At 37.5% G+C, this 16,518-nt stretch overlaps 1 protein-coding gene across 1 annotated transcript in view; it reads right to left on the bottom strand.

Moving 5' to 3' along the window:
• Nucleotides 1-16,518, bottom strand: part of Gmer (GDP-L-fucose synthase-like protein) — a 119,981-nt gene that overhangs the window by 82,158 nt on the left and 21,305 nt on the right. The window contains exon 3 of the mRNA XM_090388255.1: nucleotides 4,739-4,853. Coding sequence (XP_090244381.1) covers nucleotides 4,739-4,853 — 115 coding nt within the window. The remainder of the gene's footprint in view (nucleotides 1-4,738; nucleotides 4,854-16,518) is intronic.

Genomic DNA, 16,518 nt, shown 5'->3' on the forward strand with positions numbered 1-16,518 from the left:
TTATATCTGTTGATTCGTCAAGTTGAATTCAATAAAACGTAGAATTTTTCACAAGCGCAATCACTTGACTTTCAATATCTTCGGCCATGTCTTCAATTCTACGCTTCACAGTGTTAGCGGACATAGGAATTCCTTTCAGTTTCTGGACAGCCTGTTTCCCCAAAACCTCTTCACAGGCTTGTAACAAGCAAGGCTTAATTAATTCTTCTTCAATCGTATACGGCTTTTTATATCTCGCGATTTGAAGTGCTATCAAATAAGAAGATTTTACTAAGGACTTATCTTCAACAATTATTGTTGCTAATGAACTTTTTTGCTTTTGCAAATTTTCACGCATGTTTTGGAAGTATTCAACTGGCTTTTTAGCTAAATGTGGGTGGTTTGACTGCAAGTTTCTGCGAGTTTCGAAGGTTTCATGGCATCACTGGATAAACTCTCAGAACATATAATACAAAGCAGCCGTGGATCCAGTTCATTTCCAGGTTCTTGAATAAATCCAAAGTTCAAGTAGTCCGCATCATATTTTCTTGAAACTTTGAACTTTTTCTTAGTTATCAAACTCAAGCTCTTTGATGCCATTAAATATCACACTGTGCACAGTTAAAATAAAAATATCACTGGTCACTTACCTAAGAACTGCGAAGTGCCCAGGCTAGTCCATCGATAAGAAATAGAAATAGCTTTCTATATTTTTTTACAATAAAAGCATCGCTAATACTGGATATTGCACTGGGCCTTTTATAAACATGCAACGTAATAAGGCGAAAATTGCAAAAAACTAGAATCAGAATATAATGAAACATTTTAATAAACACAAAAATTGCAAATATATTCAAATTACTCTGCGGACCACCAAAATTCTCTCGTGGACCACTGGTTGCCGAACATTGATCTAAGTCATTTTCGTGTGAGTCAATGCAGTCACACACATTTGCAGTGTCCAAAGTTTTGAATCAATCTTTTCCGATCTTCACAATGTCTTGAGCAATTGTCTGAACTTGTGATTCAAAACCAGTGAAATCATTTGTCAAATGGGACAAAACATGCTACCAAACAGAGAGCATGTTGTTGGCAGTGATTTCTAGCCAAGATGCAGATATATTTTCAATTGCATTCCTGACGTTATAATTTTTTCCAAAATGTTTGTAAAGATGATGATCCCACTAGAGTTGAAGCTTCAATTTCTTGAGAAAAAGTTCGCTGCAGATAATACAGCTTGAATGTGGCAATTATGCCTTAATCCATGGGTCTTAAGAGAGGCTTTGTGTTAAGTGGAAGAAAGTATATTTTTACATTTTCATTGAGATCAGAAATTTCAGGTGCATTGTCTAAAAGCAACAAAATTTTGAGCTCCATCCCTTCATCTTTGCAGTAATGTTCAACCTTCAGACAAAAATAATTTGTGAACCATTCTGTAAACAATTCTCTTGTAATCCATGCTTTCTTATTGGATCGCCAAATTACAGGCAATTTTATGCAACCCTTTAGAACTCTGTTTTCCTGCTCTGAACATGAGTAGAGGCTTCAATTTAAAATTCCCAGATGAGTTTCCACCCAACAAAAGTGTTAAACGATCTTTTCATGCTTTATAGCTGAAAGTGAATTTTTTATATTCCAGAACAGTCCAGTTTTGAAAATTTGTTCGTCCTTGTAGCCACCTTCTTCAATGATGTCTTTCAATCCATTGGAAAATCTTGCAGCAGCATCTTTGTTTGCACTTGTACTTTCACCTGAGATATGAACATTGTGAAGCTCAGCACAGTTTTTAAAGCAGAAAAACGAATCACGACTGGCTGTTTTTTTTTTTTTTTTTTTTTTTGTAGTTGTTGGCGCATCGGCTTCTGTGGCCATAGTGCACCTCCCAAGGTTTTTGCAGTACTCTGATCCAAGCCTGAGTAGGGATTCGAACCCGCGACCTTTGGGTTGCCAGGCAGGCACTTTACCCACCTGGCTAGCCCGGTCGGCACGACTGGCTGTAAATACTTCTTTAGTTTCCACCTCTTCATTTTCTTCTTTTTCCTTTGGCATGTTATAAAGGCTCATGGCTTTCTCTTGAATGATATTTTGACTCAAAAAAGTTCTTTTGATTACAATCTTCTATCCATATTAATAAAAGGCGTTCCTTATTAATCAACAGCGAACTTCTTTGCTTAGTTATCACTTTCATCATGTAAGATGCTGTAGAAATTTGCTGCTCTTTATACTGATCCTTCTTTTGAATAATCATTTTCACACTGATGCTTCATTCATTCCATTTTCCAGTGCGATTTTAGCATACGATGCACCATCTTTATGGCACTTGATAATATCAAGTTTTTTTCCTAATGCAAGACATTAAAGTTTAGTAGTTCCACCACTTTCATTACTTTACTTTTTTGACTCATTGTTTCATATTTAAAGGGATAAAAAATAAATTGTGAAATGAAAAATTTGAAAAGCTATCACTGTCTCATCAGGACGGAAGTAAGAATAACAAACACTGTTGCACGTTGCCGCTGACTGCCTGAGGGGAGCTATTGGCACATGTACATGTGAGACAACAGAGTTGGCACCACAGCATATACAGGGTGCAGAGAAACTCTACTGACAAACCTGAACAGGTGATAGAGGCTATCAAATGAAACATTTTTTGTCAAGTAAATATAGGTGGTAAATGAGGTGTTATAGCAGCAGAAGCTATTAAAGGGTTGTAAAAATCAAAACAACACATTCAGTAATTTTATGTCGTTTAATGCATACAAATCATTTGCTGTTGCACACAAAATAGAAAAAACAATCCATAACACAGTGCTCGAATGTACGACTACCATCAACATTAATGTATGCATGCGTTGAGAGGTCCTCGGAGTGGTACGTATCTGCCACTAATAGCATAAATGTACAATATCATTTTATGTTCAGTACGGGTACAGACATGGAAATGGAAGAGAGGCTCGCAGGATTTTTCAAGAACGCTTGCTAGGCAGAAGGTTCCCTCACCACACATCACTTGCTGGAATACACCAAAGATTGTGGGATAGTGGCTCTTTCGGTATGAATATGCATGATACTGGACATCGACACATTGCTAGGACACCCTGGTTCGAGGAAGAGGTTTTGCAGATCTTTGCTAATACTCCTACCAGCACAAGTGCCGTTGCACACCGATTAGGTGTGCAGCTTTGTTTGATGTGATGCAAGAAGCCAGAATACATCCTTTCCAATGCCAGAAAGTGCATGCACTAGAACTTGCTGACTTTGCCCACTGTGTTGAGTTCTCCCACTGATTTTTACAGGAAATCAACTTGCAGCTTAATTTTGCCAATAATGTGCTTTACACTGATGAGGCATGTTTCACCCAAGAGGGATTTGTTCAATAGCCATAACAGTCATGTGTGGGTAGAGAATAATCCCCATGCAATGGTTGAACATGGCTACCAAAACAGGTTTAGCATCAATGTATGGGCTGGCATTGTGGGAAACGTTTTAGTTGGACTATACATGTTGCCTGGAAGTTCAGATGACGACTCTGCATTTTCTAGAGCAAACACTTTCAGAGTTGTTGGAGGATGGTCCTCTGATTGTCTGAGCACAAATGTGGTTCCAACATGATGGCGCACTACCACATTTTCACAGATGTGTACGCGCACACTTACATACGTTTCCAGGCAGATGGATTGGTCAAGGTGGACCTGTAGCCTGGCCAGCAAGGTTGCCTGATCTGACTTGTTTGGACTTTTTTCTTTTGGGGATACATGAAGACTCTTGTGTATGAAACATCAGTGGAGGAACTTATAGCACAGATTGTCGCAGCAAGCACAGAGATACAAGACAATCCCAGGAACTTCCAATGCCTACAACATTCAATGATGCGTCGGTGTGAGTTATGCATTGAACATCATGGTCACCAGTTTGAGCACTTCTTATGAACTGTTTTTTCTATTTTGTGTGCAACAGCACATGATTTGTATGCATTAAACGACATTAAATTACTGAATGTGTTGTTTTGATTTTTACAACCCTTTAATGGCTTCTGCTGATATAACGACTCATTTACGACCTATGTTTACTCGACAAAAAATGTTTCTTTTGGTACCATCTATCACCTGTTCAAGTTTGTCGGTAGAGTTTCTCTGCACCCTGTATGTAGAGTACATGTCTAGGCTAATGAATGAGTTTTAACATATACAGTAAATTTTCGACTTAAAACTACATTGAAAATCGTGTTATAGTGAAACCCGTTTGAATACAACAGGTCTCCTTTCATTCCTGAGAATGAAAGGTGACCTGTTGTATTCAAACGTCAATATTATGAGACAATGCTTCTTGAAATGCTATTTTGGGGATTATAAATCAGAAAGGAAGCCACCTGAAACAGAAACTGGGCAAAGCAACATTAGTCACTTTACAATGTGGAAAAATTATCTTCAGTGACAAATTAACACTTACCATTGACAGCTATAGTAAAAATATCTGTTTGGCATTTTCCAAAAGAATGTTTGCAGTGTATTTTTGAACTTACCAACATCTGTTATGGTTTGAAGTTGCATAGCAGCTCCTGATATCATGCGTTTTCAGATTGTAAATGGTATGATTAGTTCTCACAAATATTATGATTAGTTCTCACAAATATAGTGAAGTACCAAAACAAATAATTTCAACAACTGGATAAATACACTGAAGTGACATTTGAAGCATTTTTGGATACTTTTATACACAAGTATTTTACCCACACACAAACACGTTTTGTTTTAATTACCAAAAAATCCAAATTGTACTTCAGGTTTCTAAATAGGCCTCCAACCATTGCAGCTAAATGAATCACATGTGTTGGATGATATTTAGCAAAAAGGGCTCTTGTTTCTTCAGTATTCCTATAACATAGAAAAAACAAAAACAAAAAAAAAAAAAACAAGCTTAATTAACTACCATATTTTACCTTACTACCTTAACTACTATGCCTTAATTAAATAACTACCATATCTTTTTTATTTCATAAATTATATTTTTTTTCTTTTTCTGTACCGACATAACAGAAAAGGATTCAAGGCTGATATCATTATACTGGCAGTATAACTGCTATAAATATAGCTGACAATATTTGACTTTCAAAAAGCTGGAAATCAGACAACTGCAAGCAAAAGAAAAATTTTGGACCAAAATAGGAAGAACAGCTTTTTGGAAAAAGCAAGAGTTAGCTGCAAAAAAACAAGAGAAAATAGGAGTACTTTTGGGAAATGCAAGAGGTTATAGTAAAGTCCACACTACACTATAAATTAAATTTCACAGACAACATATATATTTTATATTAAAATATAGACATAGAATTGTTTACTAGCACAGTATGCTTTCAAACATACTCATAAGTTTATCTAGGATTTTTTTTGTTTGTGGATTTCTGTTTGGATTTCATGTTAAACATCAAATGATTTCAATTGGTTTAAGGAAGATACTGTTGTAGTAATAGTAGGGTTTAAGGAGCATCAGCAACTAAGGCCACATTGCTCTGTGTGTATATTGTCTGTAAATTGCAAGTGTTTTATGGTCGATTTTCTGTTTGCTGGAAGAAAACCTTTGTTTCTGGGAGAAAAAAAACCCATGTTTTCCTTATCTGAGACCCACTAACTCAGCTATGTTGTGAAAAAGGCCCATAAAAATTTCTCACATCATCGATGGGATTCGAACTCTGGCCTTTTTCCACCCAGTGTGAGGAGGACAATGATCCTACCAAATGTGCTACCCATGAGAACTTATACTGTTGAAGACTTTGCCTTCTCCAGAAATGTTGTCTAAGTTTTGTTTATAAATGGCCTTGCTGTCTAGACTTGACTGCCAAGGGCATTTTCAAAGCTTCGCTAAAAGAGATCTGAACTAAGTTTTTTTCCCTTCCCATAATCAGCACTGCTATGTGGAATTGTTAAAATGTTCAGCATAACTTGGGATAATCTGTTATATTTCAAGCTTTCTTGTATGTGCACTTTTCATTTCCCCAACCAAGAACCCCTGTACATCAATTCTTTCTTTCATAATAGCACCTGGTAGGTTCTTGCACTGAAATTGAAAGAAACCTGGGCAAGGCAAAAGGGGAAGGAGGTGCATGTGGCACAATGCACCTGACCCCTGACATGTAAGGAGGGCACCCAAAACATTTCTTAAATGGTTATAATACAGCTATAACTCATAGAATCACTTATATCTGAACAGCATCACTTATATTTGAGTGACACCACATTTCTGCTACTCCTACAATGTCTTCATTTGATGACTTAATCAGTACTTCAAATTCATCAAATTTATTTATAATGTTCCTAGCATTCATGTACATGCAAGTATAAATGCACATGTTCCTACTCTCAGTTACCCTAACACAGCCCATTGTATTTATTTGTTCCATGATGACCCACAGCAGGGCCTGAAGTTCCAGATACCTTGATTTCCAGGCTGCTGCATGTACCAATAGTAGCAGTTGAAGAATCACTTTTGCCTCTGCCTGTGGCTCTAGTTACTATCTGTGTATTTCCTCAAGCTAGCAGTGTTCCAATCCACCTATCACTGTCTTGATAGCTTCAGCAAATATTCTTGCACCCTTTCTACTCCAGTGTATCCCATCCCTGTAAAAAGTCTCTCCTGTTAACGAGCACAGACCATGCTGAGAAAAATTCTACCTTATGACCCTTGCACAAAATCTCCAGGGTTGAATTGATTGACATGGCTATCAACATATACTCCCTCCTATCGTGTCTGGGCAGAACTGAGGAGGGACATAAGCAATTATTATTATATAGATCAGTTCTCCCACACAAGGTTTAATTTTCAGGTATGTGCATGTAATGTAATAGGCCTTTTACTTTGCTTCATTTTCTGCCAACACCTTCTTGAATTAATAAACCCATTTTCTCACAATCCTACCAAATATCCCCTATATCAGTGGTGACCAACTTAATTTGTGATGTGATCTACGTTTTTCCTTCAAAATGTGCTGCAATCTACCCTCTCAAGAATTTCATTGCACATGGTTAAAAAAGTTAATCAACACAGAAAAATGTTTATAATTTTAAAATTAAATACAATTCAGAATTCTTATTTTAAATTCATATGTATTTATTTAAATTTTTAATTTATGTGAAGCTTGTATCTTCATGTCATCCGCCAAGCTTTCCAAATCGAGGATATACTGTGATAAGACCAACTGTAAATAATCTTCTGTATGCAAGTCCGTAAGAATATAACGATTCTTAGTCTTTGTTTGTTCATAGATAAGTGGAACCAAAATAGGAATTTAAAAGTTCACTGCATTTTTTTACATTTGGGTACTTTTCTCAGCAAACACATTTCCAAAAGTCATTTTCTGATGATCTGGCTTTTAGGAAGATATTGTTTTGCAATGTAATGATTTCATTGTCAAGTAATATTTTCTCTATGTAAAAAACCGCAGAGATTTTTTCTGCAATTTGTTTCGTATCTAAGTCGACATTAAATGGATAAGAAATATATTGAACAATATCTTCAATTGTTTTAAAATTACTGAATCTGGTTTCAAAATCATCCACAACTTTCTCAATTTCAGAAACATATTTCTCACTATTAAATTCGAAAACATAATATTTTTGCAAATGATCTTGCATATTTGCAAAATGACAGCAATTATTATATAGATTGTCATTGTCATTATATTATATAGATCAGTTCTCCCACACAAGCTTTAATTTTCAGGTATGTGCATGTAATGTAATAGGTCTTTTACTTTGCTTCATTTTCTGCCAACACCTTGAATTAATAAAGCCATTTCCTAACAATCCTACCAAATATCCCCTATATCAGTGGTGGCCAACTTAATTTGTGATGCTATCTACTTTTTTTCTTAAAAATGTGCCGCGATCTACCATCTCAAGAATTTCATTGCACATGGTTAAAAAAGTTAATCAACACATATTGAAAAATGTTGTTTATAAATTTTAAAATTAAATACAATTAAACATATATGTATTTAAATTTTTAATTTATGCGAAGTTTGTGTCTTTATGTCATCTGCCAAATTTTCAAAATTAGGGATATATTGTGATAAGGCCAACCATATTACCTATTAAATTCCGTAAGTTTGCAAGTCCGTAAGAGTAGAGCACGTCTTTGTCTGTTTCAAATATGAAAAGGCCAATTCACATAGATATGTGGAACCAAAACAGGAATTTAAAAGTTCATTGCATTTTTTTTACATTTGGGTACTTCTCGGCAAACATATTTCCAAAAGTCTTCTTCTGATGATCTGGCTTTTAAGAAGATATCATTTTGCAATGTAATAATTTCATTTTCAAGTAATATATACTTCGTGTGAAAAATCTCAGTGATTTTTTCTGCAATTTGTTTCGTATCTAAGTCAACATTAAATGGATAAGAAATATATTGAACAATGTCTTTAATCGTTGCCCCTGGCAGACATACCATGGTATGTCTGCCAGGGGCAAAGGTTGATGACGTTGTAGAGCGGATATCATCTTTCAAGGGCACAAAAGGTGATATAGTTGTACACGTTGGCACTAATGATATTAAGAGTAGGAGACCGGCAGAATTACTCAACAAGTACAGGTCACTGTTGAAAAAAAGCCGAGAATTAGGGTTGAATTTGAAAGTGTCTGCAATTCTGCACAGACACGATAGGAGGGAGTATATGATGAGAGCCTTGTCGATCAATTCGGCCCTGGAAAGATTGTGCAAGGCTCAAGGGGTAGAATTTTTTTCAGCCTGGACTGTACTTGTTAACAGGAGAGATTGCTTCTACAGGGATGGGATACACTTAAATAGAAAGGGTGCAAGAATATTTGCTGATGCTATCGAGGCAGTGTTAGGTGGGTCGGAAAACTGCTAGCTTGGGGGGATACAAAGACTAATAGTTTAACAGTAACCGCAGGCAGAGGTGAAGGTGCTTCTTGAACAACTTCTATTAGAATAAGAAGCGACCTGGAGCGAGGGGTGTTGGGGGTTTCAGGGACGGATGGCAGTCATCCTGGAATAGTTGGGTATATGGGATGTGTTAGGGTAACAAGGAATAGGCATAGGAGCATGTATACCAATGCTAGAAGTATAGTAAATAAATTTGATGAATTTGAAGTGTTGGTCAAGACATCAAAGGCGGATATTGTTGGGATAGCAGAGACGTGGTGTCACAAAGATATAAGGAATGCAGAACTGGAATTTGGGGAGTACAATGTGTACAGAAAGGATAGACAGGACAGAAAGGGAGGAGGTGTTATGCTGTTAATTAAGAAAAACATAAAATCAAAAGAAGTGCATCCAGTTGATATAGATGGACAGTGCACTGTTGAGTCAGTTTGGTGTGACATAAGCACTGCAAAAGCAAAAATAAGAGTAGGAGTGTGTTAGAGGCCTAATGACTCGAATGAGTACAATGAACAATTGTACAGAGAAATAGAGTGGGCCAGTAAATCAGAATGTCTTATAATGGGGGATTTTAACTTCCCAGATATTGACTGGAACTTGTGGGTTGGTCACTCACACACTAGTCAGACTTTTGTGGATTTATTGGATGATTGTTTTCTGCAGCAGCATGTTCGAGAGGCAACCAGAGAAAGTAATACTCTTGATCTGGTTATCAGCAGTGATCATTCGTGTATTAAGAATTTGCAGATAAAGGAACCACTAGGTGGCAGTGATCACAGTGTGCTGAAGTGGGATTTACTCAAAGAGGTAACTACCGTCAGGGGTAAAGGAAAGGGTTTTTGCTTCCGTAAAGGGGAGTACAGTGGTCTCAGACAGTTTTTAAATTCTGTACAGTGGGATCGACTGACGATGTTACAAACAGTAAATTCTAAGTGGGAAGCATTCAAGGAATTAATCGTGGAAGCTACTAGACTTTTCATACCGATGAAGAAATATTGTTCAAGGTTTAGGCCTAAATGGTTATCAAATGAACTAATGAGACTCGTGACAGAGAAGAAAAATGCATAGGATGCATATAAATTATCAGGCGACGCAGAAGCCTGTAGCAGATATAAGCTAGTCTGTAATCAGGTCACAAAGGAGGTTCGGCAGGCAAAGGCGGATTACGAGAAATCTTTGGCAAAAGATGCTAAGAAAAACAGCAAGGATTTCTTTTCTTATATAAACTCTAAAAGGAAGGGGATGAATCTGATTGGTCCACTTTACATCGATGGTTCGACTGTTGATGATCCTGCTCAGATAGCAAACAAACTGAATGAGTATTTTGCATCTACATTCGCACGTGAGGAATCATTACAGTTTGAAAATGGAAGAAGGTTATCAAATTGTAGCAGTGTGCTTAATGATTTTGTAATAACTGAGAGCAAAGTGGAGGAGAAATTGTTGAAGTTAAACATAAGAAAGGCACCTGGGGCGGATGGGATCTATCCAGTTATATTAAAGGAGGCGGCAAAGCAACTAAGCAAACCCTTAGCCATAATTATGAGAGCATCCTTGGATTCAGGGGAGGTTCCCACGGACTGGAGATGTGCAAATGTATCCCCAATTCACAAAGGAGGTTCGAAGGGTGACACGAATAATTACAGACCAGTTAGTTTAACTTCTGTTCTGGGTAAAATAATGGAGTCACTGGTTAAAGATGCATTGCAGGATCATCTAGACAAGACTGCAGCAATAATTCAGACACAGCATGGGTTTGTTAAGGGAAAGTCTTGTCTGACAAATTTAATTGGTTATTATGATGTGGTCACAAAGGAACTGGATGCAAAAAATAATTTTGATATCATATACTTGGATTTCAGGAAAGCTTTTGACACTGTTGCGCATGGAAGACTACTGTACAAATTGGAGCAGAATGGTATTAAGGGTAAGTTGCTACAATGGATAAAAGGATGGTTAAGTGGGAGAAGACAGAGGGTGGTAATCAATGGGTGCTGCTCTTCGTGGACTAATGTTATTAGTGGAGTCCCACAGGGTTCGGTGTTGGGTCCACTGTTGTTTTGTATATTTATCAATGATATTGATGAAGGTATATCAGGCTTAATGTCGAAGTTTGCAGATGACACGAAGGTTGGCAGGGTTGTTAATGACAGTAATGGCAGTGTGCTACTGCAACAGGATCTAGATAATTTGGGCAGATGGGCTAAGAAGTGGCAACTGAAGTTTAACCTTGACAAATGCAAAGTACTGCATATGGGTAGAAGTAACCCCAGAGAAACGTACCAACTGTGTGGTACTACACTTAAGGTGGTAGAAAATGAAAAAGACCTGGGAGTAATTGTGCAGTCAGATATGAAGTTTTCTGAGCAATGTAGACAGGCTGTTAGGGCAGGTCATGGGGTTTTGTCAATGATATATAGGAATTTTGCTAGCAGGGAAAAGGAGGTGATTGTTTCTCTGTATAAGGCAATGGTCAGGCCATGCCTTGAGTACTGCGTACAGGTCTGGAGGCCTCATTTTAGGAAGGATGTAGATTTGCTTGAGCGTGTACAGAGAAGAGCAACACGATTGGTGAGGGGAATGAAGGGATCCTCTTACCAAGAGAGGCTTAAGTTCTGCAAATTGCAGTGGCTGGAGACTAGGCACCTGTGCGGTGATCTGATTGAGGTCTATAAGGCCTTGAATGGGTTGAGCACGCTGAATTCTGATGGGATCCTCCCACTTGTTCAGAATACGAACCTACGGGGACATAAGTTCAAATTAAGAAAGGATAGATGTAGAATAGATGTGCGGAAATTTGCCTTTAGCCAGCGGGTGGTTAATTGCTGGAACAAACTTCCATCTGTCGTTGTGGAAGTTGATAGGTTAAATAAATTTAAGGAGGAACTGGACAGGCAATTGGAGGGTATGGTGTGATTTTTTTTTTTTTTTTGGCTGATGCTGCATAAGCTCCTACACTTGCTTTCTTGCATCAAGTGCCACTACTACTACTACTACTACTAACTTTCTCAATTTCAGAAACATATTTCTCACTATTAAATTCAAATCCAAGATATTTTTACAAATGATCTTGCATATTTGCAAAATATTTGGATTTTTTTTTCTTGGAGATCTTTTTTTTCTTAGCCATTGCCAAAAATTAATATTTATGCAGAAATACTATTACAGTTGACTTCCGCTTAATGCTGATAATTCGTTCTGAAAAAAACAGAGCGCTAAGTGAATCAGCGCTAAGCGAATGCCGCATTCCCATAAGGTAACGTGTATTTGTGAATTGCAGTTGGTGCCATAGGATATTTCCTAATCAATAATAAATGGTAGTGAAAACAAATGTCAATCAAAATATTTAATATTCAAATATTTGTACATATAAAATATTCTGCATTAGATATGTATATAATTATGTGGTAACTACTTACGTATCAAAATTAAACTTAATTACAATTGAAATCATGGATTTAATTGATCTAAATTAATTAATTTAATCATGAAAAATGTGTCGATTTTGGGTTGTACTTTGGCCCTCTTCTGGTAAATTAAAAGGGGTTTTAATTTTAAATCCTCTGCAGCATTACCACCCAACAATAAAGTCAACCAATTCTTTGCTGCTTTGAAACCTGGCATGTTTTTTTTTCTTTCAATATGAAACTTCTTTTATGCATTCGTTTCCAAAAAAGTCCTGCTTCATCTATATTAAAAGCTTGTTGAGAAGTATAACACACACAATACCTCTCTTCAATAATTTTAAACAAGTTCTTTTTTTGAAAGTTTCAGCTCCCTGGATTTTAAATCTATTCAACCAGCCCTTACTAGTTTTAAATGGTTAAATATTATTATTATTTTTTTTTTTAGGTGAGTTTTCTTCAGATCATCATATAGGCTAATTAGCATTAGCATTAGCATTAGTAGAGGCATTTGATGCAAGAAAGCAAGCTTATGCAGCATCAGCCAAAGAAAAAAAAAAAAAAAAAAAAAGTAACATAAATAAATAAAAATAACCACTTCCACTTCACCCCTCTGTTCGTTCGAAATACCTGTCCAGCTGAGCCTTAAACTTATTTAGGCTCTCAACCTCCACCACAAGGGATGGCAGTCTGTTCCACCAACCAACCACCCGCTGGCTAAAGGCAAATTTCCGCACATCTATCCTACATCTGTCTTTCCTCAATTTGAATTTATGCCCTCTCAGGTGATTTTTCTGAGCTAGAGGAAGAATCCCATCAGCATTGAGCATGCTCAAACCATTCAAGGCTTTGTACACCTCTATCAGATCACCCCGCTGGTGCCTAGTTTCCAGACACTGTAATTTGCAAAACTTAAGCCTTTCTTCGTAAGAGAACCCCTTTGTCCCATTCACCAATCTAGTTGCCCTTCTCTGTACTCGTTCCAGCAGCTCTACATCCTTCCTGAAATGAGGCCTCCAGGCCTGTATACAGTACTCTAGGTGTGGCCTGACCATTGCCTTATACAAGGGAATAATCACCTCCTTATCCCCTGCTAGAAAAATTCCTATATATCATTGACAATACACCATGAGCTACTCTTGCAGCTCGTCTGCACTGCTCAGAGAACTTCATATCTGCCTGCACCACCACCCCCAGGTCCCTTTCATTCTCTACCACTGTCAGTGTAGTACCACAGAGTTGATACGTTGCTCTGGGGTTGCTGTTTCCCATATGTAGTACTTTACATTTGTCAATGTTAAACTTCATTTGCCACCTCGAAGCCCATCTGCTCAACCTTTCCAAATCCTGTTGCAGCAGCATAGTGTCAGTAGTGTCCTTGACAACCCTGCCAACCTTCGTATCGTCTGCAAACTTGGACATTAAGCCTGATATACCATCATCAATATCATTTATAAATACAGAAAACAATAAAGGCCCCAATACTGAACCCTGAGGGACTCCACTAATAACATTAGTCCACGATGAGCAGTGTCCATTGATTACCACTCTCTGTCTTCTCCCCCTCAACCACCCCTTTATCCATAGCAGCAACTTGCCTCCAATGCCACACTGCTCCAATTTGTGCAGCAGTCTTCCATGTGCAACAGTATCAAAAGCCTTTCTAAGATCCAAGTATATAATATCAAAGTTATTCCCTGCATCCAGTTCTTTTGTGACTGCATCATAGTATCCAATCAAATTGGTCAGGCAAGACTTCCCCTTAACAAAACCATGCTGTGTCCTAGCTATAACTGAAGTCTTGTCTAGATGATCCTGCAGTGCTTCTTTCACCAGTGCCTCCATTAATTTTCCGGGAACAGAAGTTAAACTCACAGGTCTATAATTACTTGTGTCAGCCTTTGATCCCCCTTTGTGAATTGGGGTCACATTTGCACATCTCCAGTCAATGGGTACCTCCCCTGAGTCCAAGGAAGCTCTCATAATTATGGCTAAGGGTTTGCTTACCTCCTTTGCTGCCTCCTTTAATATAACTGGATAGATCCCATCCACCCCAGGTGCCTTTCTTGTGTTTATCTTCAACAATTTCTCCTCCACTTTGCTCTCAGTTATTACAAGATTCTCTAGCTTACTGCTAGATTTGAATACACCTCTGGCATTCCCCTCGCTGAATAACTCCTCATGTGTGAATGTCGATGCAAAATATTCATTTAGTTTGTTAGCTACCCGAGCAGGGTCATCAACAGTTGAACCATCGATCTCAAGTGGACCAATCTGATTCATCCCCTTCCTTCTAGAGTTTACATAAGTAAAGAACTCTTTGCTGTTTTTCTTCGCATCCCTTGCCAAGGATCTCTCGTGATCTGCCTTCGCCTGCCTAACCTCCTTTGTAACTTGGTTACAGATCAACTTGTATCTATCATAGGCGTCCGTGTCACGTGTTAATTTGTATGTATCCCATGCATTTTTCTTCTCTGCCATATGCCTCATTAGTTCATCTGACAACCATTTAGGCCTAAACCTTGAACAATATTTCTTAGTTGGTATGTAAAGCCTAGTAGCTTCCACGATAAGTTCTTTGAATGCTTCCCATTTTGAATTTGCTGTTGGCAATATCATCAGTTGATCCCACTGTATAGAATTTAAATACTGTCTCAGTCCATTGTAGTCGCCTTTACGAAAGCAATACCCCTTCCCTTTACCCCTAATGGTAGTTACCTCTTTGAGTAACTCCCACTTCAGCACACTGTGATCACTGCCACCAAGTGGTTCATTTATCTGCAGATTCTTAATGCATGAAGAATCACTACTGATAATCAAATCAAGAGTATTACTCCCTCTAGTTGCCTCCCGAACATGCTGATGTAGAAAACAATCATCCAATAAATCCACAAAAGCCTTGCTCTCTCTCTTTCTCTCTCTCTCTCTCTCTTTTTTTTTTATAATATTTAACTTAACTGAATTCTGCATTGGATATTATCTTCAATAAAATTAAAGTCTCTCCATTTCAATCCTAATAGTCAGCCTAGCCCTAGCTGCTTGCAGTGGAACAGCTGTCTTTCCTAATGCTAAAATTAATTCTTTATTTTTTTATAATTGTTCTTACAGTTAAACTTGCCAGTCCTAAATTATGGCACACATCTGCTTGTCGTTGACCAAAATTGATTTGCTTCAAAACGTCTAATTTAATTTTCAAATCCAGTCCTTTTCTTACATTTGTATTCTTCGTACCGTGTTCAGTCGTTGTTGCTTTTTCATTCTTATCTGCCATCATTAACTCTTCAAAAATATAACTGCGCTGGTTGCATTAATTGTGATACAATGTTTGAGTAAACTGTCCATTACGCACAATGTCTAATACCGTACTGAGTGATGACTAGACTTCGGATAAATGCATATAATGCAAATATCACAAGCAATATACTTGATAATTTTTTAAAATGTTGATCTCGGAACTACGTAACAAGTCACTGTACTGCAATTAAATTAGCGTGCGAGAAAATTTCACTGAGTGTGGGAAATTTCTCAAGTAGGTGTGGGAAATGTTTTAATGCTGTTTTCATTTGTGATTCATTTTCAAGCTATTGACTCCATCAAATGAAACGATTTCGTTAAATATGCCAAAAATGCTATCTGTAAAAGAGTGTTATAGTGATTTGTGACAGCGTTATAGTCAGATACGGGTTCTAATATATGAACAGCGTAAAGCGAACCGTGTTATAACGAGGGCCTGCTGTAATCAGTGCACTGAAGTGCCTTTCTAAATTTCCTTTTTTTTTTGGGTATAACCACGGAAGCATTGCAGATCAAACAACATTTTTATTTTATCATTACAAAAAAGTATTCTAGTTCCCACTCGATGAAAATGATATGTTTTGCTCTTTTTTGTAGTATTAATTTTAAGTCAAAGGTTATTAAATTAACATATAAGTGCTTTCCAGTTATTAATATTAAGTAAGCTAAATAAGAATTCAACAAATACACTATGCCTTCCACAACATAACTGCATGCATTTTCAATGGACAAGCCTAGCGGCTGCGCGGTGACAAGAGTAGTCATGTGGTTCAACAGATCTAAAATAAATTTTCTGTTTATACACCGGGACGACCAAACGGCCAGAGGAGTTCACAAGATAGACAGAATCCAAGAAACAGATGTGCACTTATGCACCCGCACACCTGACCACTCGGCTACGGCAGCCTGTTTTGTAATAAGCATATGCAGTAGGGCACATAATAAT

Source organism: Mastigoproctus giganteus, chromosome 14, assembly GCF_048544385.1.
Source record: "Mastigoproctus giganteus isolate SK-2022 chromosome 14, ASM4854438v1, whole genome shotgun sequence".
Taxonomy (NCBI): domain Eukaryota; kingdom Metazoa; phylum Arthropoda; class Arachnida; order Uropygi; family Thelyphonidae; genus Mastigoproctus; species Mastigoproctus giganteus.